Source organism: Vigna unguiculata, chromosome 3 (genome assembly GCF_037176805.1).
Source record: "Vigna unguiculata cultivar grain cowpea cultivar isolate G323 ecotype 2 chromosome 3, ASM3717680v1, whole genome shotgun sequence".
In the NCBI taxonomy this organism is placed as follows: Eukaryota; Viridiplantae; Streptophyta; class Magnoliopsida; order Fabales; family Fabaceae; genus Vigna; species Vigna unguiculata.
This window is the reverse complement of record NC_140794.1, coordinates 69,774,919-69,802,694: the sequence shown is the minus strand read 5'-3', so window position 1 is coordinate 69,802,694 and position 27,776 is coordinate 69,774,919. Positions and strand designations below refer to the sequence as shown.

Here is a 27,776-nt window from a genome sequence, read left to right as displayed (position 1 = left end):
TATTGGTTTTTAAGATTTTTTAATAACGGCATTTAACAGCCATTATTTTAAGTAGTTAAAATTTAAAATTTATAAAACACTACATAATCAGTTAAAAAATATATAAGATGGTTTATAAACCATACAAATACACACACACACACATATATATATATATATATATATATATATATATATATATATATATATATATATATATATATATCATCAGTTTTAAATCGCTGCAATAATTCAACATAACTATTAGCGTTTTTCTTACCAATATAATAGTTTAAAATTATGATAATCTCATTTTAACAAACTTAAAAAAAGTAATAAATTTTTTACTTTTACACCTTTAATATATATATATATATATATATATATATATATATATATATATATATATATATAACCTTTACACCTTCACAGTCACTTAAATTAGAAAATTATATAATACCACAAACACTTAAAATTGATGTTATTTTCAAAAAATAAAACATCTATCATCTTTCAAAAAAATATTGTTATTTTCTAAAATCTAAAAAAATGTAATATATAAAAGGATTTTCCCTTTTATAATTTAAAATACTAAAATTATTTGCTTGAAGAACTCAATTTTGACAACTGAAATCTAAAGAGGTAATTGTATAATGGCGATATACCCAATTAAGTTTGAACATTATTATATAGATAATTTTCTAATTTAATAACATTATAATAATAACATAATACAAATAATAGCATAATATACTATCAATAACATCTTATTAATTATCACTGGTACGATAATTTTTTAGTCGCTATCTCTTTAACTTCTTAGTTTTATATTTGTTTGTAAAATTTAATAAAATATATTTTAAAAGATGACAATTTAAAACCTCTAGGATGGAGCGAAAAGAGACAATACTTTGAAGAAGGTATCAAATTGAACCCATTTTATGAATAATAGAAAGATTAAATTGAAGAAGAAACTGAGCACAAAGGAACCAAGTGATCGAGTGTTAAAGATGTGCAGAAGTACAAGAAAGAGTCAAAGGTAAAGAAAGAGAGAAAATTATTCACAGAATCTTAAACCATGATGAGTTTTTGGATAATTTACAGCAATCTGCGGTGACACAGATTTGAAAGTGTAACTAACTATTGCTACATCAGTGGAACAAATTCTCTATTAACAAAATCCGAAATACCATCAAAGAATCTCTACTTTAAACTTTGTTCTTGCCGATCATAAAGTCCAACACCAGCTTGTTACCACTCAGCTTTCTCAGTTTATGCTGGAATCACGTGTCAATCGATATGTTACATGTGAACACACACATCCAACCTTAGCAAAAGTTGTGGTTGGTTCAACAACGATGATATCATCATTCCTTGGTCCATGATTTATGGCTCTGGCTGATTTCGAATGGCATCAGGAAGAGAAGGAGATGATGCACCACTAATTCTGCTAGGCAAAGGTGTGTTCTTTCTTGATTGCCGTTTTGTGGGCACAGTAATACTCTCATTTTCCCACTTGAGACTCACAGCCTCTTCGTCTTCGTCATCATCCTCACCGAGGCTGGCCTTGAAAACTGGATGAACATAGGCATTTTGAAGGTAAGCTTTCAAGTTCAGGTTAGGTTCTGTGGCTCGTTCCAATGTGTCTTTCATCATTGCTTCCTGTTCACGTATTTACAAACCAGAAACCAACTTAAGAATTTCATGACAGAGAAAACGTGTGATGAAGGTTTATGAGTGATCAGAATGGTTAATTGAAGTACCTGCAAGGGATATCTCACAAATGCAGGTTCAAACCGGCCTTTGCAGTATCTATGGAACCATATGGTAAGTATTGGGAGTACAATCAGAAATGGAGTTGATGAAGCAGCCTTTTTGGTGGTGAGGAGTCCCATCAGAACTACCTGTGACACTATCAGCGCAATAATGACACGAAAGTGAACATCAGGCCAGAATGCTGCACCACTCTCGTACTCTTGATTATAAACATTGATTATCTGTGGCAAGAAACATAAGAGGCTCAAATTACACAATCAACACATGTACAATATAATTCTTGGTGACTAAACTACCTGATGACGGAAGACAACATAGGCCAGCCCGAAGAAAATTATAATGAAAGGAAGAACAGTAGGTGTGACTGCAGCATAGACTAGACCCAGCAAAAAGTACAATTGTATTCGAGGTTCTCCAGTGTTGAAACCAATACTCCCAGGATCCATAGCTTCCTCCCTATCCTTTTCGGTCTTCACCAAGAAAAAATTCTTCAAGTGATATATGATTAGCGGTTTCAACATCAAAACCTCCGCAGCTATACCAGCCCATCCATCAACCATTATATAAGTGATGAAGAAACTTGCTTTCAGAGGAATTGCAGTGCCGATTGTCACAGGATATCTGACATGAATATAGAAGGATTTTTATCATATCGACATGGTGTAAATTGAGATAACATCTTGGAGCAATGAATGCAACCATGATGTTGGTGCTCTTAACAATAACATGATGTAATAGTTGAGCACCACAGGTACTACAAATTTACACAGCCAGAAGAATTTGGTTCACTAAAAAATATGTAAGAAATCAAACAAAGGAAACACACTCCCTCCTGTACTTATAAGGGCCATTTTAAAATAAATTGTTGGTCCTTTTTATAAGGTATTTTATAATTTCTATACAGCTTTAGATTTATTTTCCTTCGCTACTCCTATTATAAACATTATGAGGAATTGTGTTCTGAATGAACGAATAATGAAGATTAATTTGGCACATTGGTAACACTTTTGTACAAAAGATCACCCTAAATTGATTACTTTTATTGGTATGTGATTATGTTAAAAGTCTTGTATTAAGAACCAGAGGGAGTAAATAATTTTCAAAAAGGAAAAACGAGACTTGTATCTTGAATGACTTACTCATTGGCTGGTTGGTGAATGAAAGAGTCCAGCTGTTCAAATGCTGTTCCGGTAAGTATGTTCCCAAGAAATATATTAACAAGATTGAAAATATAGTATCTAGAAGCTGATCTTCTCTCCAGAGATGAAATAGATCCAAAGCCTTCAAACTTTGACATGATCATCAATATTGTTGGCAAAAAGATGAGAAAAAGCTTTAATGCAATACCAGGTAGAAAACCTTGAATGAATGACTTAATGAAACCACTGCACAATAAAGTAAATTCAAATCAGTAACCTCCAGGAATGCATGAGGATGGAATTATATCTTCAGAGGTACAACTGTGAGATGAGACTTACATATCAATAATAGGCTTCAACCATGGCGCTCTTTTCCGGATTCCGTCAATACTTGCAAGACTTTGTACAATTGCAATTGGAATCATAAAAAAGAAGGTGAGGAAAAAGAATGCAACACCTACGATCAACCTTCTAACAGTGAGGGAAACATAAGGAATCGACAAGTTAGACCAATAGACGTCACGTGGCTCCGGAGCCCACTCAGTCAACCACAGTGTTGGATTTCTTGTTTGTTGGGTTTGTGCACAAACTGCAGCACCCCATCGAGTTTTAAATGAAACAAATGCAGCAGGTATGACAGAATTGGGATCATTGCTGACCTTATCTCTCTCTAAAGCTATCTGTGGAAGGCAATAAACTTGAATCAATGCATTCATCATGAGAATTACTAAATATTGTCATGCAGCGTTGTAAAAACTGCAAAAAGAAAACAAATGCTACTTACTTCCTTTGACAATCTGTCAATTTCAGTGTTGTGATGATCAATAGCATCTACTTGCACTCCGCAAAGACCAAGGAAACCAGTCTAGCAAAAAACGTAGAAGAGAGAAAGATTGTAGTAAATCTGAAGATAGTTATGACAAACTTCTGAATGCATGTAAGATTAAAATTAAATACCTTTACTTGAGGTCTTTCTGAGGTTCTTTCAAGTTTGTTTTGATAGTATACAAGCCAATTCTGCAACTTTTTCTTCTTTTTAACCAACTTTGATAGTTTGTTTGCATTATAAACAACCTGCGATGATGTCACAATAAATAAGCTTAAACAAACTATTTTCCCCTCTCAGTCCCAAATGCAAGGTGAAAATTACATTTTCCTAATATAGATCTAAATGTTTCATATACATCATTTAAGAAACAATGAGATGATTAACAAATTTAATATTACACTAAGAGATGAGACTTTCAAATTAGAAATCATCGCCCAGTGCATCTTAAATTCTTAAGAACAAAACATTCTAGCAGTACAGTGTACAAAGGTGAAACCAACCTGGTGAGTAAGATAGTTGTCCGGATGATTGACCAGAAAAAAATGCTCCACAAGCTCACTTACAGATTCATCAGGATCTGGTGGAATGTTTTTAACGAGTACCTGAAGAAGACAAAAATTCTATAAGCAAAATATGATTGATCAAATATCTCACATCTAAATACCAACATGTAACTGGTGTAACAGTTCAGTCAATGACTACAATTTCCCAATACTTGTTAAAAGATAAAAATGATGATGGGATTGGACAGCTCCTCTAAAAGCAGCACAACAGTCATCACTACATTATCGATATGCTTTTATACCCTTTTTATACACCTTCCATAGATAGCTAGAATGTTAATATGCTTGCCTATGACCAGCAACTCCTCACTGGTAATCTACAGAGTCGTAAAGTAAGGCCTAGAAAAAATGACTAAGTAGCCTCTAACACAAGAAATAAAACATCAAAGTTTCATTACTTCATCTCAATCTCAGCTGCCCAAACTAAAAAAAAGTGAGTGTGGTAGACAAAAACAGAACCAAAATATGCAACAATAAAGAAAAGTTCCTTGTTAAAATGGAGAAAAATCAAATTTACCGTGTATTGATCAGGACGGCGTTTTTCTGACGCAAGAAACTGCAATCTCATTGCAGCAACTTTTTCATACTCCTTGGATAAAATATAGCATGTCCAAAAGGTAAATGCATAAGCAACTACAATGTGTGCCCAAAACCTGAGGTAGAGCACAAAACTTTAGTAGAGCACACAGCCATAATAATAGCAATGGCAATCTAAGAAAACCAAAATTGTATAATAAGTATACAACCATAGAGTGTGACATGGACCACCTTAACAGTAACTTCAAAACTTTTAACAAGCGAGATTATGCATAACAAAAAAATGAAATGCTCATAATTGGAATGAACAAGCAAGAGATCTTATCTTAGATGTAATGATAAGGATTCTCATGAGAAGGCAGAGAAAATATGATACAATCACAGTATTAAGACAAGAGAAGAAATAACGATAAAGATTCTGATAAGAACAAAAATAATTAAGATAAATCAAGGAATCTAGAGCAAAGACGTAGAGCAGTTAAGATTTCCATAGTATACTAGGGTTGCACCAAGTTGAACGCTAGATATAAAGCCTCAACAAAGTCAAGCCATATATATTATGCTCAACAATACATCTTTATATGCAGCTAGTACTTTGGATTAGAAACTAATACTAAATAACCTAAGATACAGCAGCAAAAGGTAAACATTAGACCTAAAGCCTCAAGATTGATAAAACATATATATTTGGTCACCAATGCATCTTTAAATGCAGGTAGTGCTTTGGATTAGAAACTAATTTACTAAATAGCATGAAGATACAGCAGCAAAAGTGAAAAACTGTAATAGCACAGGATAATGGCGATGAAACCTTTGAGATTCACTGTGGACATTTGAAATCGAGAGTTTATCAATATCGCTGGAAGTTATGTTGTCCAGTTTGGCGGCGCCTTCCAGCCCGGTACTTGTGGAATTGACAGGAACAAGAACTGCCCATGCCAGGAATGCTATTGGAACAAAGATTTTAAGTCTGCATAACAGAAACATAAAACATCAGAATCACGTTCTCCTCAACTGATGTGGTATTCACTCATTGTTCATACATACCCTATCAAGTAAATCCTCAAGTAAACAGCAGAGTCCAATCCAGCATGGTCAATAAGTTCAGGCTCCGGCATTCTAAGTGCAGCTGGCATCCAATTCAAAAACTTAATATATGCTCTCCAGTCTAAATTCACAAACTTGCGCACAAACGCTCCTCCGTGCACAGGATCTGATCTTAGACCCTTCAGGTACCATTTTGGGAAGTACACACGATCATTAAAAGGTTGAAGCCTCAGAATAGCAAATGCCACAAAGAAAATAAACGCACTCAGAATGTTCAACCCAGCCGCAAGCCCAATATCTTGGAGTGTAGCCATTTTCTTTCCCCTCTAGAAAGAACACACAGTATACACCTGTAAAACAATCAAAAGAAATGAGTAACAAACAAGGGTAGATAAAGAATACACAGATAATTCAGTAAAGATCTTGTTGAAATTAATTTTCATATGGTCCCGACTCAAGCAAAGTTAGAAAGAATAGACTTTTTTTTCTCACCATAAAATTCACACAAATTACTTATAACTAATTGAACCCTCTTACCATTTTATGATCTACGCTTAATTATAGAAACCCTGAAGCAAAGTAATTTATCAAGTGGTTTCCTTTACTACAACAACAGAGATTTAATAAGTCCTCTTGGGCTAAAACGGAGAAGCAAATATAAAGAGCTTGTTATATTTTCTTTTCAAGAAATAGAAAATAAGAAAAAGTTCGCTGTTTGCGGTTATTGCACAAAGAGAGTTGGGTGAGGGAAAACCCCAAGTGTGTTTAAACCCACCAATGAAGGGAAATCAGAGAAGACGATCCAAAGTTGAATCAAAGGGTATTCGGATATCTTGGTAAGGGAACGAAGCAAGAAGATTCCGCCACCACCGTGCAGTGAAACCTCCTTAGAAGACACGTCACTTTTAAGCCCTTTCCTACCCAACACACCAACTATCTTGGGAGATCACTGACATTCAGATTGGCTTCCATGGAGAGAGAGAGAGAGAGAGAGAGAGAGAGAGAGAGAGAAGAAAGGGTTAAAGACAGTGTCGGAGCTTACTTGTTACGTTACAGGCGAACAACACAACACTGAATTCGATTTCTCACACACACCCCGTGCACCACTGTCATAATATTTATTTTATTTACTACTAGTAGTTATTTATGTGAGATTTTATGAGAAATAATATTAAATGTTAATAATTAACAATATATGCAATTTTGTGAAAATGATTGGTAATTAGAAAGATAGAATAAGCAAAGCATGTGGACTCTAAATCCAACAAACACCGTGTCGGCAAAGTGCCACGTGGGCTCCTGCAACGGCTACTTTTTCATTTTTTGGTTAGAAGTGAAAGAGTGGGATTCACGCACTCACATAGAGCGTGCCGGAAATAAAAGTGAGAGAGATGAGGTTGGTGTCAGAAACATGATGAGATGGAGCGAGGCGACAAACGGATAAAACGACGCCGTAACATATTCCGTGTGGACACTGCGTTATATTCGCGGGAATGGGCCACGTGGAATACCCCACGTTTTGTGTCCGGCTCACACATTTTTCTTCAATATAAATTATTATCAGACCAAATCTAGAGGAGTTTTCATATAAATTAATGGAAAAAATAATAAAGTTGAAATTGTATATTTTTATTTTTAATTTATATATTAGTTAATTTTAACTCACAAAAACGTCAACTTTATTTTTCTTAAATTAGTATGAAAAAACTCGTTCCAAAGATACACTGAATTTTCAGAGTGTATTAGTTGAGATAACACCTAATTACGTCATTTTCAAAGTTAAAAGAGTTATTTAATGCAATTATGAAAATTTATTCGTTATCTAACATGAAATGATGCCGTGTTAGTTTTTTCAATGCTGATATTATTAAAACTTTATAAACCCATGAAATCACATTTCAATCTCATTTTAGTGGTAGAATTTGTTTACAAAAAAGAAAAAATATGTGACAGCTAATTAAGAATGTAAATAAAACCTATCGTGTACCTTGACCTTGAATATTTCTTTGGACGGTTTTATGTTGGTCATGAAAAGCCAACTTGTTCTTACTAAGTAATAATAATAATAATAATAATAAATCATTTACACGTACAGCACAAGACACCCATTTACTTTATTTCAATATAGTTAAAATTATGGTTACTTAATATAGCCAATCTAAACGTGCTTTTATGTTTTAAGAAAAACTCAGCCATATAAAACTAATTTAGCATTTTATAATACCCTTTCTGCAGAAAAAAACTCTTCAGTGCAACTATGTTATATGCGTGTTTTTAGTATTGGTACTATCGTGATCATTAACACAAACGCGTCATCATTAAAAATAGTAAGATTAGTAGAAAATTTTAAAACTATTGTATATGAATATTGCCAGATTCTGACAAGAAGTATGAATTATTAAGAACTTATAAATTATAATCTTTGGAATTATCGGAAAGATTGATATAATTATATTGACCAAATCACAGCGAGGCATTGATAGATAAGGTTTGTGTGGTTCTGGAATTTACACAATGGTTCCATATGTTACTGATAGTGGGAGTGGGGTCGGAGGAGCATACAAAACGTTAAACAGAGGTTAATTATTTTGAAGACATGATAATATGCAAAGTGGAAACATTATAATTATATCAGAAATTTAAAATATCTTTGACAGGTACATCAAAATGGGTAACTCAGTCAGCTCAATCCATCACGAATTGATCATTTAATGAGTCAATCAAACCGACTCATTTATTAACGAGCCAAACAAATTTCAACTCAATCCGATCTATTGCGATTGGTGGATTAAACGGATTAGCTAACATACTCATTTTACTAAAAAAATACAATTTTTTTTATTTTTTATTTAGTCAAAACTAGATTATCATTCTAATTAAAATCTAAATAAACTTTAATATAATCCAAATACAAATCAAAATCACAAAAATACAAATTATATATGTGTTGATTAAAAAAAACAACCTAACATGATCCAAATATTCAACTTAACCAAAAATACTTGTGTGACCATTTATTTGCGGGTTGGTGAACCAACCCGCCTTACCACGGATTCAACCCGAGTGAGCCGGTTCTAGGTAAGTCAGGTAAAAAATCAGTCCGTATTGAAATTTGTAAAAAAAATTTAACTCAACCCGATTCGAATCTGTAGTAAACCAGTTTGGCTCGCGAATTCAAACACATTTTGATACCTCTAGGTACATTTCCATAAAAAATTTGTTTTTAATTTCACACGATGAGTTTATGAGCGGACTAAAAATTTCCTTAGTTAAAAGGAAAGGAAGAGAAAGAGAAAATAAAACGGAAATTTTAGTTTCTGAAAATAGTGAGAAGTTCTTTTCATATAAAAAAGAAAAAAAAACAAGTGAAGGTATACCCTACATGGGATTAGACTTGTTTCCAATTTGATGAATGACAGTGATTAATGAAGATACATATAATTGCAGTGGTGTCTAGTTTGCAACCAAAACAAAACCCTTCATCTTTTGTGGGCACAACAATTCTCCAATCAACAACACTGAAATGTGACAACATTAAGCGTCTGTTTTAGTTGTTTGATTGAGTCTGGTATGAGAATAGACATGCATTAAGAATGTGCATGGTTTTTGGACATGACAAAACAAAAAACCATGTTGTGGTATCTAGGGTTGGCAGTAGCAGCAGGGAAGAGAATAGATGATGTACATTAAGTTGTAACTGTCATATTGCCGGAATTAACTGCAGACAGAGATGATATGAAAGCTGGATAATTTTCCCAACGGTGACTCTATTTAATGCTTCAAAAGAATTCAAAGATAGGTGGGTGGGACAAGGAGTGAGTAGTTCACCAATTTGTAGGTACCTGAAAGTGGTGGTTTTCGCCAATGGAGAAAAGACAAGGTAGATATTTAATTAGACATGTCAAAATCTGTCACAATTTGTGAGGTAATTTTGCTCATTATGTTTTGAGTCAAATCGATTATGTGAATTTGAATCAAATTAAGTGAGTTAATCCATTGATCACCGAAATTTTAAAAATTCTTAATTTGAATTTAAATAACAAATAATTTGAATTGAATTTGAAAAGTTTTATATTTCAGATCAAGAATATTTTTGATTCATTTAACTTATAAACATTTGATTGATTGAATTGATTGTAAAATTTTTGATTAATTATAAAGTGAGTCGGAGACACACTTATTTTTAACCCAACAATTCAAAATAAATCGATTCACTCAGTTTAGCATTTGTATATTTTATCATTGATTTACTAATTACTTATGGATGTGAACTTGATAGCAAATTTTTTTCAAACATTTTAGATAATAAAAGCAAGCAATGTATTGTTAAATTTGACTACGTCTACCCATACTAAAAAAAACAAAACGTAAGAAATTGGTTGAACTTTGTCTTATAAAAAGAAAAAGGTTTATAATTTTTTACAAAATGTATTTTAATTAGATTATTTAATAGAAGATAGTGATAAAATTTTATATTAATGAGGTGTGGATAAATTAAAAAGGTTTTGTTAGAACAGTGTTATTTTTCACATTATATTAGCCAAAGTTTTTTTTATCAGTTTCAGAAAGACTATTCTTTTTACGAATGTTAAAAAAATTATGTTTTTGAAATTTGCTGTGATTACTTTTTCACTTATGTGTGCCGTAATCTTTTTATCAATAACATCAACTATCAGTAATTTGTTAAAAAAAATTAATACTAATTATAAAAAATGTTAACTAATCATAACTCTGGATTAAATATAATAAATCTATATCAACTAGAAAAATTTAAATATTGATATTTTTGAATTATTAACATTTATTTGATAATATATATATATATATATATATATATATTAAAATATGAATGTCAGAAAGAAAACACAAAAATTATTCCTAAAAAAAATTATTCTTTTAGCAAGCTCTATATTATTTCTTATACAGAAGAGAACCTCATATATGAAACAATTATTGTTTTTGAGAATTCTATTCTTTGTAACATTGTGAGAGTTATCTCTCTACAGGTAGATAATAATTATGATGTTAAAAGAAAACAGAAGTTTGAGTATCTTTGACTCTATTAAAACAAATCCCATTCCTTTGACTTTTGTTCATTAACCTATAGAAAAACATATCATAATAATGAAACACACAGTTATTTTAACTTTTAATGTTTTACTCAACTGTATAATAACATCAAATTATGTCTTATTAATCTCAAATGATCGCTTAAACTTCTTTAAAACTTATATTTTATAGTTAAAATGAAAACAATTATTATTTGATCTAACATATTTCAATTAAAATTTTCAATTTAGATCAATTTCATCATTATAGAAAAAAAATTAAACATTTCGGAAGATAAGATAGTTCCAGATCCGAAAATATATTTTTGAATCAAATTTATGGAATAAAAAAAACATTTTCGGAATGGCGTGTTCCAGTTGGAAATACCTTCCAAACGTTTATTCTGAAATATATATATATATATATATATATATATATATATATATATATATATATGTTAGACTTAGTATTTTGTAATATTAAAAAAATTCTAGAATAAATGTTTAGGAAAGTAATTTCGAATCCGAAAACACTTTCTGAACTGCTTTTTTCAGAAAATTATTTCTTATATTTTAAATTGAATGTTCGGAAAGATATTTTTCGAATTTGATGTTAGCTTTCGAAATATCCAATATGAAAAATATTAAAAACAAAAATATGTTGGAATTTTTATTATATTTTTAATGAATAATATTTGGGGTACAGCTTTTTTTTGGGGGTGCAGGAAGAAAAAACATAGAGATGCAGGAAGAATAACCCTTTTCCAAAATATCTCATTAGCCCATTTAATACAAGAACAAGTTTTGATTTTTTTTTTTTTTTATTAAGTGTTATGAATGATTACATTTTAAATGATAAATGGTAATAGGATTGCTAGGGTTGGTGATTTTAATTTCAATTAATTATTTCTGTGTTTTACAGAACGTCTAAGTGATGATAACTGTAAGGTTTCTAACTTTTATAAACTATTAATTATATGTTATTAGAAATAGTTATTTTAGAAACTTTTTTGTATCAGTGAACGTTATAATTTATGGAATGCTTGAGTGATAAATATAATTGTTTTCAACTGTAGTTAAAATAAATTCATCTCATAGACTTTGAAAGAAACATACAAATTTGATCTCTTCTTTTATTGAGAGACATGTAAAATAAGAAATCGATCTTTTATGTTACAAAACATACTCTCACGATATTTTTAAAGTTTCTAAAAAGAGGTATTTATTAAAGTTATTTCATGAAAAAATATATTATTCTAGGATGAAAAACATTTATATGTCAATAGATGATAGATGATAATTTAATGTAGGGTATTGTAATATTTGTATTTTGATTTGGTCTAACATTAATTCTCAAAATCTATATTATTTTTTTATATTATTTTTTTGTTATTTTTCTTCCTCCACCACTTTCCACTCCTTCTATCTTAAACTATGAGTGATAAAGAAACTTTTTTCCGAAAAGGAATCACTATGATACTTTGACAGAGTTTTTTTTTAAGTCACACCAAATCTTTGTTTTCTCTTATCAAGTTACATCATTTTTTTTTTTCATTCAATGAAGTGTTATCATATTGACATTGTTAAAAGTGTAAAAAAACTGTTAAAAATAATTTTCCTAAAAGGAAATCCCACGACACAAAGGAAGAAAACAAAAACAAATAACTTTTGAAGTATTACAAAAAATCAATCTTTTATGTTACAAAACATACACTCATATTTTAAAAGTTTTAAACAAGAGGTATTTATTGAAGTTGTTTCACGAAAAAAATATATTATTCTATGAGTGAGAAAGAAACTTCTCCCCTGAAAGGAAACCCTACGGCACAAAGGAAGAAAATAAAAACAAAATAACTTTTGAAGTATAAACAAACCATAGCGAAGAAAAATACCGAAAACATAAGAAATAAAAAGTTCAAAATTAGACTTTGCTTGGATATTTTAAATTTACTATTGTAGTTGAAATCGAGTATGAGTCTTCTTCTCTTACGAGTATCCATAGAATGAGATCCCGAAAAGATGGTGAGTTTAGTATATAAGATTGAAGATAAAATCTAACACTACAAATTTTTTACGAGGAAATGAAAATAAGGAAAAAGAAATTGGAATTGAGTGAGGAAAAATCCTAACGTAACGTGTGGTGATCCTCAAAGAAGGATTTTGCAATAAATAACCAGACTTAGATATTATATTATGAAGTGAATTTTAAGCTTAACTCAACTCTATAAAATTAACTTATAAAGTGGTGAATTTTAAGAATATAGAATTGAATATCAAATCTAAGACTACAATTTTTTATGAGAAAAAAAAATTAATTGATACATTATGTGTAAGTTTTGAAATTGTTTAAATGCCAAAAAGGGAAGGTTATTTGGCTAGTTAAAAAATAAAGTAACATTTAATGGCTAAAAACTATCTTTAATTAAATCAACCCAACCAACAAGTAAAGATGCAAATACCTATGGACTTTATACTTTCAACTGATCAAAAAACAAAGTTAGAAAGATCACAATTCTTTAAACAAGTTCTAATGAGTTATACAAACATGATCAATGCTGTCGATGATGCTAAAACACTCAATAATGGCAAAAAGATGATTTAGATCACAATTCTTTAAACTTTAAATGATAATGCAAGAGATAAGGGTTAGAGAAAAGAGTAATGCACAAGATTTTTATACTGGTTCACTTAAACTTGAGTTACATCAAGTTTGTCAAGGCAACCCGAGCTTGACTTTGCACTATTTCAAAAGATTTAAAAAATTTACACCCTTACACTTTCAAAATATGCAAAAGCACACAAATGATTCTTAAATCACACAAAAATCAAACCAACACAGCAAGACACCTCTTATAGATCTGGAAAACCACCAGACACACACACAAAGCTTGAGAAAGATCAAACCTCAGTGGTAGCACAATCCTGCCTACCACAACCACCTTCTCCAAGCTTCAAACACCAAGCAAAATGCTCCAAGAATTAATCCAAGATCAATCTGTACCAGCTGCAATTTGTATGATCACGAAAGAAAGAGAATTCCCAAGTTTCCATAATGATTTCACACTAAAAAATGCTCTTCTTACATCTCTTTCGAAAAATATAACTCTTATAGTCAAACTATTACGAAATTCAACAAGTTAATTTTCAAATCAATTTGATTTCATTTAACTTAAATGAAATCAGTCGATTAAAAAATAAATTAACTAATTGAATAAGTCACAGTTTAAGACTACTGCAACTAATCTTATAATATGTTAAAATTTCATTCAACAAATTAAAAAAAAAACACATATTAACCTGTTAAAAAATATTTCAACAAATTAAAAGACACAATAAAGAAGACCATATACATCTAATAAATGTTAAATGGTCTATAAAGTGAATTACAATCTTCAAGTTTGTTTTTCCCATGATTGATCCATATAGAGGGCATGCATATAAGACTTTATCAACTCGAGTAACACCAAATCTCCATGTCTTCATCAATGTAAGCATGGTTTTAAGGCAGTGGCTTCAAGTTCCTTCATTAAAGCTTAATCAAATCTTCAAGTAACACACCATTCAGGCTACACATGTCAACACTATGTTCCTTTGCACATATTTACTGTGCAAGAGGATTAGAAAGTGAGAAATATGAGGTGTTTCACATATTCCTTTCAGGGTAATGGAGGAGGATGACGAGAGAGATTAAGATTCCTACGAAATGTCATCTTGCTATACTAGTGAGATTCGAGAGTAATGTAGAGAAAATTATTAAATTGTCCTTGTTACTATTAAAAAGAAAATAAATTTTTCATGTAATAAATTATTTCCTATGTAAGCATTCAATATCTAAATGTTAAATTTATTTTCATACTACATATACTGTATTATTCATTTTTTATAAATAATTTTTTTATAATTTCAATCATTTAATAAAATTTATAAAAATAATTCTAAATTATTTATATATAATTTTATATTACTTTTAATATCATAGATATTTTGATAATATAACTTTTTTTATTTATTAAGTTTTTTTAAATATGCCACATTATTCCATCTGGTCACAAACTTCACTCCCAATTCATTCCAAAATTATCTTGAAATTCTTTAAAAAAAACAACATCAACTTCATCTTCTTAACAGACACACAATCATAATCACAGACTTAATCTTAGCCTCCTCCAACTACTTCGAAGCTTACAGTTTCATGTTCCAATTTCTTTCTCCCCATCTTCCTCTTCTCAAATTAATCTATAAAAAAGAACACGATCTTAATCTTAATTTAATCTCATAAAATTAATTTATAAAATAAAATTTGTATCAATTTATATATATATATATATATTCTAAATTGAATTTATATTTAGTTGACGAGAATCTTCTAATCTTTTATTATGATTTACGAAAAAAATGTTTTGAAAGATAAAAAATAAATACAAACATAGTAATCTTATTACAATGTAATAATTTCCAACAAATGAATACGTGTTGCTTTTGAATTAAAAGATTGAGGATTTGTATTGGTTTCGGGAGGAGTCACAAGTCATGTGGAATTCTTGAAGTTGGCGCCACCGTAGCCATTGCTAAGTGCTAACCTAACTAACACATCCACTTTATTTCTTTCTTTCTTTCTTCTATCTTTCAGTCACATTCTTTCAGATTTCAACCCCTATTCTACCGGATCTGACCCGAACCCAATAATGGTATCCGCTTCCGATTTCGACGCTCTCCAACACCCAGATCGGTGCTCCCCAACTTCGCGGACTCCGAGGCTCGGTCCCAGTCGCCTCTCCAGCACCCGCAGATCCCAATCCCACTCTTCTTCGTGGTTCCGAAGGAAACGAGCCAAAATGCTTCTGGCGCTTATTGCGTTGCTCGCTTCCTTTTTCTTCGTAAATTGGTTCATGCTTTTCCGCTTACAATATCAACACGATGCACCTCATCCTATTCCCAAGCCTACGCTCCGTTCATCCTCGGCTTCAATTTCCCTTCAGGTATGTGCAGTGATTTATTACTATGCACAGTAATTTAAGCGCTTTTATTTCTCTGCCTTCCGACGTGTTTGTTCTGATATTTTCAGGGGAAAGTGAACAACAAGACCGGAAATAAGAAACAATCACAGAAGGGGAATTATGTAAGGTTGTTGGCATTGGCTGCACATGCTTTGGCTGAGGTATACGAATAGATATCTATATGGCTGATTATAGAAGTAGTGGTGGGTGATATATGAGTGATGATTAACGTAAAGACCATAAATCATGTCTGTAAATATAGTTAACTTTGTCGCCCAGGTAGGTAAGAATAGATGAATTTGGTTGTGTATAATTATTAATTGGTATTGTCGGCATTAATGGATAGTTATGAACGCCGACAATGGATTTTTGGAGGAGGAAGCATAATTCTTCTTCCTGATGGAAAATCAGTTTTTTTTTTTTTTTTTAAGGTTTAAAGCTTCAAACGAGAACTACCACTACCTTCGATATTTTGTCTTATTGACTTGTAATATGCAGACCATGGTAACAAACGTAATCCGTTGAGCTGAAATTTTCTGTTTTGGTTATGAACCTTAGGTTTTGGACATACTTCTTCACAGGTATGAAGGGGAGAAAAGATGCAAATGTGAGCATATCTCTGCGGGGTGCAGAGATTTTCTCTCTCACCTAAATAGTTTTAAAACTTTCCTTGTGCAATGCTCTGCGTCACTTGATAATCAGTCATATACATCACAAACTTCTCTGTCTTTGTTCTCCAACCTTTTGCCCGCTATTTTTGGTATTTGGTACCAAAACAAGCAATATATTGATGCACTACTGACTTCAAATCTTTATCACATGCCTTTGCTATTAGTTTCTCCTTTTTTCTCTTCTCTTCTGCAGCTGCTGAATTTCTATAAACTGTATCCATCATCTCTTTTTTGCCACCAATCTTTCTCCCCTTATTATTTCTAGCTGTTGAATTTTCAACTTCCTTGTTCACTCTCATTAGAATATCCCCTGCATTATCTATAGGATTTACAGAGGTGGCTTGCCTTCTCTTTAAATAGTTTCCAGAGCTCTTCTTTGACACTTTTGGGAGTCTTGGTGCATGATACAACATTGTCCTTCTTTGGCTCTAGCAATCCCCCGTTACATAATTTTCCCACAATAATCATAGACAGTAGGGTTAAAATTTGATTCATTCAACGGAAGACAACGGAAGACAATGCTTCTAACTTGGTCATTCCTGTTGGACGTTCTTGATGATCAGATGACACTGGAAAATAGAAATAGCCCGTGTTTCATATTTATGTATTAGAGAATAAGTATTGAGTGAAAACGAAAAAAAATAAATCGTGAAGGGTGGGAGGCGCTGTTGTTGAGGAAACAAATAGGAATCAGAAAAAAGAAAAAAATGAGGACAAATCATGCTTGCGAGCCCAACAACTGGACAAACCACAGTGGGCGGTACCACTGCAAAAGGAACCAGGCACTGTGGTGGGAGGAACTAGGCGGTGGCGAGGCGACACAACTTGCAGGTGGTGGCATCAAGGCACAGTTGACAATGGCAGTTGAACCAAAGGATGAAGTGAGGAGCATGGATGGTTTTCCATTTTTTTTATTTGGGTTTGATTTTGATTGTGGGTTGTATGACCCAACCCATTTTTTTAAAGGGAAAGTACAATGGGTTTACATGAAGTGTGTCGGGTTAGGGTGCTCTAAAACTGAGGCTTTTTCCTCATTAAGAAAGAAGACACGTGTCGCCATCTTCAATATTTGATTACACTGGCCCATTGGATAACATCCAAGATTGAGGAAGAGTCTGATGATTAGAAATTTAGGACATTTGTCTTGTGTTTTGTTGTTATTTTAAGTCTTGAACTTGACTAGGTTGTGTTTTGCTTTGATTTTATTGTTTTTTGAATTTCTAGGCTTGCTATTGTTATTAATTAGTTGGTTGCCTTTCATTATTTTTGCATTACAGTTGTATGTCTGCATTTATATATTTATCTTTATGTTAGGAATTCAATGTGAGTTGGAAGTCCCACACTGATTAAAATGAACAACATAAACAGTATATAGGTAGAAGAACCCATAAACCTTTTTGTCTTAAGGATTTGAGTTGAATGTGATGTTCTGGTGTCTTACTTAAATATGTCTACTGAATAATGGTTACTAATGACAAGAGATTATAAAAATGTCTAATGGCGGTTAATTTTACCAATGTGTATATACAATAATCATTTGGGAACTAATGGTTAAAATATGCCTCACAAGTGATTAATAGTTTTGGAGGTTCTTGAAATCTCTAATGGTAGTTATGGTTGATTGTGTCTTAAAAGTGGCTAACTTTCTGGATGGACACTGGATGTAAAGTTCTGGACGATTATAATTCTTCTGGTTATATGCCATAAGGTTATAGAGTGATTTCAAACTATAATATAGCTGAGCAAGTTTTTTGGTAACTCTGACTTATTGTGCCCAATGTGACAGAATAAACGTGAACCAAAAGATTTGTGGCAGGAACCCTTCGTTCCTGCTTCTGCTTGGAGACCTTGTGCTGATCAGCGGAATTGGGAACCTAATGGTATGTGTGGTTGAAATTTAGGAATTGTTTATAGAAATTAATTAGAATGCAATAACAATGTATATTTGCACAGTAAGTTTGTTGATTTTCATAATAATTACTTTAGTAGTCATATTTGGTACAATTTCTAATCTGTTGACACATGAATATCAAACCCATTGTTTATACTCTGTAAGTGTTAGTGTACTACAAAAGGAAAAAAATTGTTCAATGTGTTACTCACGGCTCTCTTATTTTGTACTCCAATAGAGGGAAAAAATGGATACATTCTGGTTACTGCAAATGGTGGGATCAATCAGCAACGAGTAGGTGTAAGTATTCTTTCTTCGACCGTTATGTTTCCATGTTGCTGCTTCTGAAATGATTGGATTTTCAATTTTCATTGATTTTAATGTAGGAAAGCTGAAGTTTTATTTTAAATGCTTTGCATGTCATTTTTGTTGGTTTTGATCTGCAACAGGTTTGTAATGCAGTTGTGGTGGCACGGTTACTCAATTCAACTTTGGTTATTCCCAAATTTATGTACAGTAGTGTATGGAGAGACGTGAGGTAATGCTTCCTTGTCTCTCGTTCTTCTCGTTCCACCTTGGCCTTCTACCCAGATGATCTTTCTCTGTCATATTTTGCTAATGTGCCATGTATTTGATATTACGAGTGATTTTGAGCAACATGTGGAATACGTAATTTGATAGTTTTGCTGACTAGAATGTTATTTTACATCTCATGTATTTGTGGGGGGAAAATAGCATAAATTATTAGGATTTATAGGTTTAGCTTTTGTCTTGGATCATTTGAATGCCACTTTTGCCGTCCACGGGCCTTCTTTGTTGATGTTGAGAACCTGTTAACAGAACCTGTTAACATAACTTATAATTGCTTATTGTATAATTTCATAGTCAATTCAGCGATATCTATCAGGAGGAGCATTTTATTAACTACTTGACTCCTGATATTCGGATAGTGAGGGAACTTCCTAAGGAGCTACAATCTTTGGACTTGGGGGCAATCGGTAGTGTTGTAAGTTACACCCTAGCCCCCCTCATAGCCTTTCATGTAAACTGATTAAACTCGACTATTTTTGTCGTGTATTATTTTAATTGTTGGAATGCTCTTCCAGGTGACAGATGTTGACATGGAGAAGGAGGCTAAGCCAAGTTTTTACCTGAAACGCATCTTACCTATTATACGTAAAAATCAAGTTGTTCACTTTGTGGGATTTGGGAATCGCTTGGCATTTGATCCAATCCCATTTGAACTGCAGGTGAATGATCTTTGAAGCATAAAATATAAACTATAATTTTCATGAACTCAAGCTCTTGCATACTCTGTTTTTCTCTCTTTTTTTATATTTGAAGCTCTCTTCCTAATTGGGGAACTTCATATAGAGACTTCGTTGCAGATGTAACTTTCATGCCCTGCAATTTGTTCCCAGAATACAAGAAACTGGGGCTTTGCTTCTTAAAAGATTGCGTGAACATTCAGGTCTCGTTGGACCATTGGACCATCATCTTGTTGGTCCATTTGCAGAATCAATTAAGGAGAAAGGTGAACATAATGCCAAGAAAGCAGCCAAATACTTAGCTTTGCACCTCAGATTTGAAATTGACATGGTAGCTCATTCTTTATGTGAATTTGGGGGAGGTGAGGAAGAGAGGAAAGAATTGGAAGCATATCGCGAAATCCATTTTCCTGCATTAGCACTGCTGAAGAGGACTACAAGGTATGCATCATAATCGTTCCATCTGAAACTTTTCCCTCCTTATGATACGGGTGGAAAAACTTGGTCAATATATTTGTCTTTTAGAATTTATGAAGAAAAGAGCCTTACTCAATAAATAATTGAAATCTTCTATGCAGATTACCTTCTCCTTCTGAGCTCAGGTCTGAAGGCCTATGTCCTTTGACACCTGAAGAATCCATCCTTATGCTTGCTGCTCTTGGTTTCAATCGAAAAACGCAAATATTTATAGCTGGTTCTAATTTGTATGGAGGTCACTCACGATTGGTTGCTTTGACCAGCTTGTACCCTAAATTAGTTACCAAAGAGAACTTGCTTTCTTCGACTGAACTTGAACCGTTTGCTAATTATTCCTCTCAGGTTTGTTACTAACATGCTACTGTTATTGTTGTTTCGCTTACATCAATGATGTCACAAATATTGACAATAAGCTGTCTCTATTGTAGTTAGCAGCACTAGACTTCATAGGCTGCACTGCTTCGGATGCATTTGCCATGACTGATTCTGGAAGTCAGCTATCATCATTGGTCTCTGGATTTCGAATATATTATGGTGGTGGAAGAATGCCAACAATACGTCCAAATAAAAGAAGGCTAGCGAGTATATTCATGAAGAACTCCACCATAGAGTGGCGTGTTTTTGAACAGAGAATGAGGAAAGCAGTTAGGCAAACTAAACATGTACAAACAAGGCCAAAGGCAAGAAGTGTTTACAGGTATCCTAGGTGTAAAGATTGTATGTGCAGAACAGATTGATTTTTTTTTTTATTATCTTGACTGTAATTACCCATTGTCATTGTAATTTGTTACATTTTTTGTTCATTATTCCCATTCAATATAGATCTGTTCGTGCCCTTATAACTTTACTTTCCATGGGATTTGCTCTCAGACGACACAGTTTTATATCTTGATCTACCAGTACGCTGTTCTGGTTATGCTGAATAAGATTCTGTTACAAAAGCCGAGAATGCACATATTTTTCGATAAATGGACCGGTTCAATATATAAGAATATTTTGAATACGGTTGCTTAATAAAGTTTGTTATCCGAATACACAATTGGTTATGGCTTGTGAGAAAAGTATGAAACAACTGTTTTTTTAAAAAAATGAAAACTTCTGATGTAACAAAGCTTAATTAGAATACTGTAACTGTATTACGATGTTATATAATTAAAAAAATATTAATTTCTTTTAACGATTTATTTTAAAGTTCATGGCTAACATGATTTCTAATAAGTTGAGAATGCCAAATTCTCTACGTTGACGTAATATCCAAATTAAACTAAAATATTTTTAACCTTTTTGGAAATAACGTTCACATTTGGGTACATGGATTGGAAATAATAGCTTTTTGTTAAAAAACCGAACTTAATATCCTTAAACCTGAAATGAAAGAATTGATCTTCAGTACACCGAAACCGCCAACACTGACAACGTTATTCGTACAATGTGGTTTAAATTCCCTGCGAGAACAATTTCACCAAAGGTAAAATTCCGCATTGGTTGGACAACAGTGATTTGTATATCCAAATCTTGCGTTCCTTGTGGAGTTAAGGTAAACCAAGTTGGATAGAGGCAAATTTCAGTTCCATTTGGAGGAATAACAGAGGCCAAGTACGTCTCTGTGGATTCACCAACATTCATGAAAGTTCTTCGGACAGAAACCGATCCTCTCAGTTCAGACACTGTAACTGAAGGAAGGTTTAGACCGAAAGGGTTGGCAAATGGGTGATTGCATTGCTCTCCAGTAGCTGCAACGACCACATTGGTGTCTATGTCCGGCAAAGAGCACAAGAAGCTGATGAAGTCTGCATAATCTGTTTCAGAACCAATGAATAATAGTTAAGGTTGGTTCCAGTAAAAGTACTATGGTGATAAAAAAGTGATCATTACGTACTTGATGAAAGTACCAAACCGGGATCAACGGCACGATTGGGGTTGACAAAGCCTGAACCGTAATCAAAAGGAGTGGCGGTTAGCAAGGTGTTGATCCCATAGCCTTCTGCCATTATAGGCTGTCCAAGATGATCATGCTTTGAGCTTGTTGTAGAGATCGCAGATGCTATCATGGATGGAGTCCATGATGGATTGTGTTGCTTCATCAGTGCTGCTATTCCAGCCACATGAGGTGTGGACATGCTGGTACCAGATAATAATGCAAAACTGTTCCCTGTATCAGCAAAAGAGTGTTCAATGAAATTTCAGTTGTCAATTAACTTGATTTTTGCAGCAGTACTTTTAAGCATTGAACTTGCCAAAGGAATAATTGATCAAATAAAGAAGATTAAGTATGTTTTTAGTCATGCAATACATGAAATTCGACCTGCGAAGAGTTAACTTTTACCTTAAGTGGAGAAAAAGAAGAAGAGAAAAGTACCTTTGAGTAGAGGTTCTGAGGTACTGAGGGGGCTCCAGGCTGCCCAAATTTGGTGCCCTGGAGCAAGAATATCAGGTTTAAGTACATCTGCAACATGTTTTTTGATATCAATGATATCTGGACCCCTTGAAGAAAATCTACTGACTACTGGCGATCTCCCTGTGAAAGAGGCAAGTCTTCCTTCTCCCACTGCTGCTAAAGCACCAAATTCTATTGCATTTCCTTTCTGGTTCCTCTTTGTTTCTTCTTCATAGTACTCTAATATAGCCTACAATTTCAAGCACTCTTTTAGTTATCTCTTTGCAAAGATTCAGTTACATAAAAGAAATATAGTAATAACAGCAAGTTCTATCTATTGTACCTTGGCATCCTTCGCACGAGGGATCAAAATACCAGAAAAAGCAAAAGGCATTGGCTCTGCAATATAATCACCATAGCTTGGGTTCGCAACTAAAACAAAGCCCTCCATTCCCAGAGCCTTCACGGTGCCAATAACAGCAGCAAGAGTTGAGGTGCCATTATAGAACCCACCTGAGAAGGTGCAGATAATGATGCTTCCCAACACTACACGAGGGTCCAAAACTTCTGGATGTTGACACTCCTTTATGTAATCCTCAGTCTTTGGATCTGTTCCACTCATTTTGTACGCATCCTTAGCTAAAACAAGCTTATGCCAAACTGATCCATTTCCAAAACTTGGTCCTGTATGTGAGAATTTCATACGTTAAAATCATTTGGAGCACTAGACATGAACAAAATATAGGTTGATAATTGAGAGGCAGAAGTACCTGATAGTCCCGCGCCACTAAGTACCGCGCCATTTCCAAGTAGAAGTGAAGAAGGGTACCTTCTGTTTGTGGTGCTAGCGGCGACAGTGACACTCCAGGGACTGAATGACACTACACTTGAAGATGCGGGACCGTAGTTCCCTGCAGCTTGCACCACCAGAACTCCTGCTTTTCGTGCAAACAACAAAGAAAGTTCAAACATGTTTAAGAATGTTAACGTGCCTTCTTGTGGTCCCTTTGGTCCCACAGATAGCGATAAGATATCCACTCCATCCAGAACAGCCTGCGCAAATCATCCAAACTATTTCAGTTCTTATGGCCACTCACACTAAGAGACCAACACTGATATAATGCTAAAGGATCTAATGCATTGAGAACGGAACCGAAGCTTACGTGATCGATCGCAGCAATAACATCTGCTATAGTTCCCACGGTGGGATAAATAGCCTTATAAACAGCAATCCTGCGAAAGACAACATCGTCCGAACAACAAAAATGTCGTCATACATCATTTTGAGGTGTATGTTCAACATTTTTTTTTTGTTAAAAAGGCATTGTAAGAAAAAACCAGCCACAAAAAGCTCACCTTGCACGTGGTGCTATTCCACTAGCTTTCCCGTAGCAAAAACTGTTGACCACAACAGGAACACCAGCATTTCCAGCAGCAATAGATGCGACATGACTGAAAGCAATGGAATCAGCCATAGCAAGGTACATTTTCATAACTGTTAGTTACGAGAGTTGATAACAAACAAACCTGCCATGTCCATCTGCATCATAGGGTGAAAGAAAATCCTTGGAAGGATCGAGGGTAGCAGCAGCTTCAGCCCCAGCAGAGAAGTACCTGGCGGCTACTATCTTTCCATTGCAAGAAGTGTGAGGGAAGAGAGGACCCGTCATGCATGCACCCTCAAAACGAGAGAGGTTTGATTTGAAAGGTAGCTTGGGATCGTAAGCAAAGCTGGGATGAAAAGGGTTGATGCCACTATCCACAAAACCAATCACAACTCCTTCACCTGCATTTGTTTCTCCTCCTTCCTGCGCCCATATTCCCTGTGGTAAACTTAGAAACTCAGGTGTGTATGTTGTCATCTTTTTCACTCCTCTGTCTTTCTCTACCAATTTAACTCCTGGGTTACTTCTTAGTCTTTCAGCCTGCAAGTTTTTGTCACCACCCCATGCACACGTAAATAACAACGAATATTTTCTGTTTAATGTTAGGTTAGAAACCGAAAAGAGGACCTGGGAAGGGGTTGTGTGGACAGAAAAACCATTGATGATGTGTTTGTAACTGTGGAGTTTGTTGTAGCTTCCTGTATCCAAGGTTGTTTGCAGAAATACATCGTGAGATGATATTATGTGCTTTTCATGTGCCTTTGAAGCTTCGCTGTTAGCCACACACATCAGAAGAAGAAATCATTCAGGAGAATCAATGACTGAAGCATGGATAATTCATTTACACTAAAAGAAATTGTCATCATCCTGCTCTAGTACTTAATTTAATTTTCATTTTGGTGAATAAAACTTGAGGAATGAATATTTCTACATTTTAATAACTGTGAAAAATATATTATTTGACAACACTTTTGTTTTTAGTCTGTACTCATTTGACAATTATCTTTCATAATAAAATATTATATAAACATAATAAACATAAATATAAATGAAATATTATAATACAATAATGGTTTATAAAATTATAAGTTGAGTATGAAAAAAAAAATGAATGTATAAAAGCATCATGACCTATATAATGTCACAATGGTCCAACAAAATAAACAGTGAAAAATCGCCTCAATCCTTAACTTAACGTTAGTTTTGAAATTTTAATGACTAACATTTTTTATATTATTAATAAAAATATGCAATAACTATATAAAAATTATGTACATTGTCACCCAATCATCAATTATTATTGTATATGATAATTTTTGCTATAGAATATATATCATAAGTCATATTCGAGTTTCTTGTATCCGATAATAGTTTGAAAATTTTATTGCATGCTGATTAAACTCTTTGGTAAGTACCAGAAAAAAAATTCCGTTGCAAATTTATTTGTAAAGTAATATTATTTAGTGAAAAACACTTTTTTAGTATCGTTCTTTCTAAAATTAATTCAAACATACCCATTTATAAGAAAACTTAAAATAATTAAAATGATATAAGAATATTTAAAACTAGTAGCACAAGTGTATTTCATGAAGTAAAATTTTAAAATAAAAATAAAAATTTTAAATTATAGAAATATGTAAAATTAATTTAAATAAAGTAAGCTAAAAAACTAAGTTATTTAGAACTAAGAAAAAAAATATTTTTAAAATAAAATAGTTTATTTTAAATAATAGAAACTGAGATTTTTGAAAAAAAAATATAAATTATTCTTGAGAAATTAATACTTATAAAAGTAAATAATAACAAATTAATAATTTCGCGTTGTAAGAGAATGCAAAAAAGTGTCAACGAACTAATTTTATATATATATATATATATATATATATATATATATATATATATATATATATCATTTATAAAGTTTGAGCAATTAATATATAAAGTACAAAGCAATTAATATATATTGACATAAACATTATAAATAACAACTGTATTATTTAATAAGTACATTATTAGGTATTAAACTATTCGTAATTCAAATTAAAGCTTGTGATTAACTAATTATTTGGGATTATATACAAAATAAGTTCCAAACAATTAATAATTAACATAAGAAAAATGTTTTTTTTACATTAGATACACTATTTTGAAAATCTTCTTTTAAAAGTATTTAGTTATTAAACAAGTTAATTTTTATATTGATAAAGGAAAAATGAAATGAAAGACTAAAATAATAAATGTTAAAGTGTGTAAAAAATTGTTAAGTTTCGATTTTATAAATAATTAATAATTTGATGTTTTGATAAATATAAATAAGTTAAACAGTTAATAATTGACATAAACATTTACAAATGATTAACAAATTTGTTCTTTAATAAATACATATAGAATTAGAAAAATAAAATAGTTTTTTTTCAGTAATAATTTTAACAGAATCAGATCAAAACTTTTAGAATTTGGATTCTCTACTAGATTTTTTTGTGTTTTTCATCTACTGTATCTTCATAATATACTGATTACCATTAATTTTGATATTTTAAAATATATTAGAAAAATATTTAAAATACTAACATAATGTATTTTTAATGTTCAACAGATGATAGGAAGAAAAATCAATAGAAGATCTGGATTCGAACTTTTATCTGTATATCTAAATTTAGTTACACGTAGATCCATCAAAATATATATAAATTATGTAGAGAGATTATATTAACCTGTTGGAGTGCATTGTTGATGAATGTTTGGTAAAAGCAAGTGCATCATCTCCTTCCATTAAGACCAAATATATTGAACGCTGTTCTTCTGTGAAGCAAGTTATAGCAGCCATGAACATCGATATCAGAATCGCTCCTATCAATGGTAAACCTATGGAAACAACAATCACTTTCCCCATTCTTGCAAAACCAAATTAATCTTCCTTTCTTTCAATCATCATCAATGCTAATCATTATATACACTCTCAACACGTTAACGTAAATATCAGTTTCCCACTGTAAGCAAAGCAATTTTGGCATGTCTTAGTCCAACCGTTACCGTCTTTTATTCAAACTTTTCTTCACACTCCATTCATTACTATTATACCTTTTACGTATATTGCATGTGCCTCTCACACACTTACCCAACTTTACTCCTAAAAAAAGGACATCCTCGTCACAACATTTTTTCACCTAGTCTTGTTCCGTAACTTCTCTCTTCTTTTTTTTCTTTTTTAATTGTATTTTTTTAGAGTTACAAGAATGTCATTATTTTTTTAATTTAATTTTGAATTGATTATTATCAGTAACCTCTGCCGAAAGTAGTGTTCATGAGCTGGGATGGATCACTATACTCATGATGGTAACGGTCCTCTCTTTCGTGTGATAGTGATTTTTTTTTTATTAAATGAAAATTTCCGTTTCTTTAGTGCCCACTTAGCCATAATTTTTAGAAGTAATTTATATACTACACGTAATGATTGAGATAAACTATGAAACTAAAGAAAAATTATCTAACTAATATATATACGTAAAATTTCAAATCATTTTTCACAATTATGTGTTTTCCAAGACGATATAAGAACTTATAAAACATAAAATATATTTAAATAAAAGATAAACTGAAACTCTATTCTTAACTTTTAAATATAGGTATCTTTTTAAGAATTATATTTCACGAATTTCATAAAAAGAACAACTTGTTCCCTTAAAAAGTGAACGATTTTGGTTTCTTTATGATTAAACGAATGCAATTGATTTTGAAATTGAAAAAAATAAACAAATAAAACAATCCCGTCAACGTTCTATTCTGTAAAAC

The 27,776-nt window shown here is 32.4% G+C and overlaps 3 protein-coding genes across 5 annotated transcripts; 1 reads left to right on the top strand and 2 right to left on the bottom strand.

Annotated features, from left to right (window-relative positions):
• Positions 1 to 1,019: 1,019 nt before the first annotated feature.
• Positions 1,020 to 7,055, bottom strand: LOC114177822 (hyperosmolality-gated Ca2+ permeable channel 1.2-like). Of its 3 annotated transcripts, none has more exons than XM_028063379.2 (12): positions 6,913 to 7,055; positions 5,871 to 6,220; positions 5,635 to 5,793; positions 4,804 to 4,939; positions 4,224 to 4,325; positions 3,852 to 3,968; positions 3,679 to 3,759; positions 3,234 to 3,574; positions 2,895 to 3,140; positions 2,052 to 2,376; positions 1,743 to 1,976; positions 1,020 to 1,641 (listed from the first exon to the last, which is right to left on the bottom strand). In XM_028063379.2, the coding sequence occupies exons 2-12, from the start codon at positions 6,182 to 6,184 to the stop codon at positions 1,366 to 1,368; spliced, it is 2,331 nt and encodes a 776-aa protein (XP_027919180.1). In that variant the 5' UTR covers positions 6,185 to 6,220; positions 6,913 to 7,055; the 3' UTR covers positions 1,020 to 1,365. The 3 variants fall into 3 exon arrangements, with proteins under 3 accessions (XP_027919180.1, XP_027919179.1, XP_027919182.1); XM_028063378.2 differs by lacking the exon at positions 6,913 to 7,055 and adding an exon at positions 6,646 to 6,901; XM_028063381.2 differs by lacking the exon at positions 6,913 to 7,055 and adding an exon at positions 6,408 to 6,603.
• An 8,374-nt stretch (positions 7,056 to 15,429) lies between these two features.
• On the top strand, positions 15,430 to 21,069 carry LOC114178481 (O-fucosyltransferase 15). Its single transcript, XM_028064414.2, has 10 exons — positions 15,430 to 15,897; positions 15,984 to 16,076; positions 18,373 to 18,466; positions 18,716 to 18,777; positions 18,927 to 19,015; positions 19,363 to 19,483; positions 19,584 to 19,727; positions 19,852 to 20,186; positions 20,324 to 20,564; positions 20,651 to 21,069. The coding sequence occupies exons 1-10, from the start codon at positions 15,604 to 15,606 to the stop codon at positions 20,957 to 20,959; spliced, it is 1,782 nt and encodes a 593-aa protein (XP_027920215.1). The 5' UTR covers positions 15,430 to 15,603; the 3' UTR covers positions 20,960 to 21,069.
• A 417-nt stretch (positions 21,070 to 21,486) lies between these two features.
• ALE1 (PA-domain containing subtilase family protein) lies at positions 21,487 to 27,081 on the bottom strand. The gene is made up of 10 exons (XM_028066161.2): positions 26,699 to 27,081; positions 24,612 to 24,756; positions 24,127 to 24,524; positions 23,956 to 24,051; positions 23,763 to 23,832; positions 23,370 to 23,652; positions 22,943 to 23,283; positions 22,582 to 22,849; positions 22,102 to 22,374; positions 21,487 to 22,021 (listed from the first exon to the last, which is right to left on the bottom strand). Exons 1-10 carry the CDS (start codon positions 26,875 to 26,877, stop codon positions 21,609 to 21,611), a joined length of 2,466 nt encoding a protein of 821 aa, XP_027921962.1. The 5' UTR covers positions 26,878 to 27,081; the 3' UTR covers positions 21,487 to 21,608.
• Between the last annotated feature and the right edge of the window lie 695 nt (positions 27,082 to 27,776).

Coding starts and splice junctions, on each gene's coding strand:
- LOC114177822 (XM_028063379.2), bottom strand. CDS start 6,184: ATGGCTACACTCCAAGATATTGGGCTTGCGGCTGGGTTGAACATTCTG. Junction 5,794..5,870: donor TTGAGGATTTACTTGATAGG/GTATGTATGAAC, acceptor TCTGTTATGCAG/ACTTAAAATCTTTGTTCCAA. Junction 3,969..4,223: donor ACAACTATCTTACTCACCAG/GTTGGTTTCACC, acceptor ACATCATCGCAG/GTTGTTTATAATGCAAACAA.
- LOC114178481 (XM_028064414.2), top strand. CDS start 15,604: ATGGTATCCGCTTCCGATTTCGACGCTCTCCAACACCCAGATCGGTGC. Junction 18,778..18,926: donor TCAATCAGCAACGAGTAGGT/GTAAGTATTCTT, acceptor GATCTGCAACAG/GTTTGTAATGCAGTTGTGGT. Junction 20,187..20,323: donor CTGCTGAAGAGGACTACAAG/GTATGCATCATA, acceptor TCTTCTATGCAG/ATTACCTTCTCCTTCTGAGC.
- ALE1 (XM_028066161.2), bottom strand. CDS start 26,877: ATGGGGAAAGTGATTGTTGTTTCCATAGGTTTACCATTGATAGGAGCG. Junction 24,525..24,611: donor TCCACACAACCCCTTCCCAG/GTCCTCTTTTCG, acceptor AAAAACTTGCAG/GCTGAAAGACTAAGAAGTAA. Junction 22,022..22,101: donor CGGTTTGGTACTTTCATCAA/GTACGTAATGAT, acceptor GTTCTGAAACAG/ATTATGCAGACTTCATCAGC.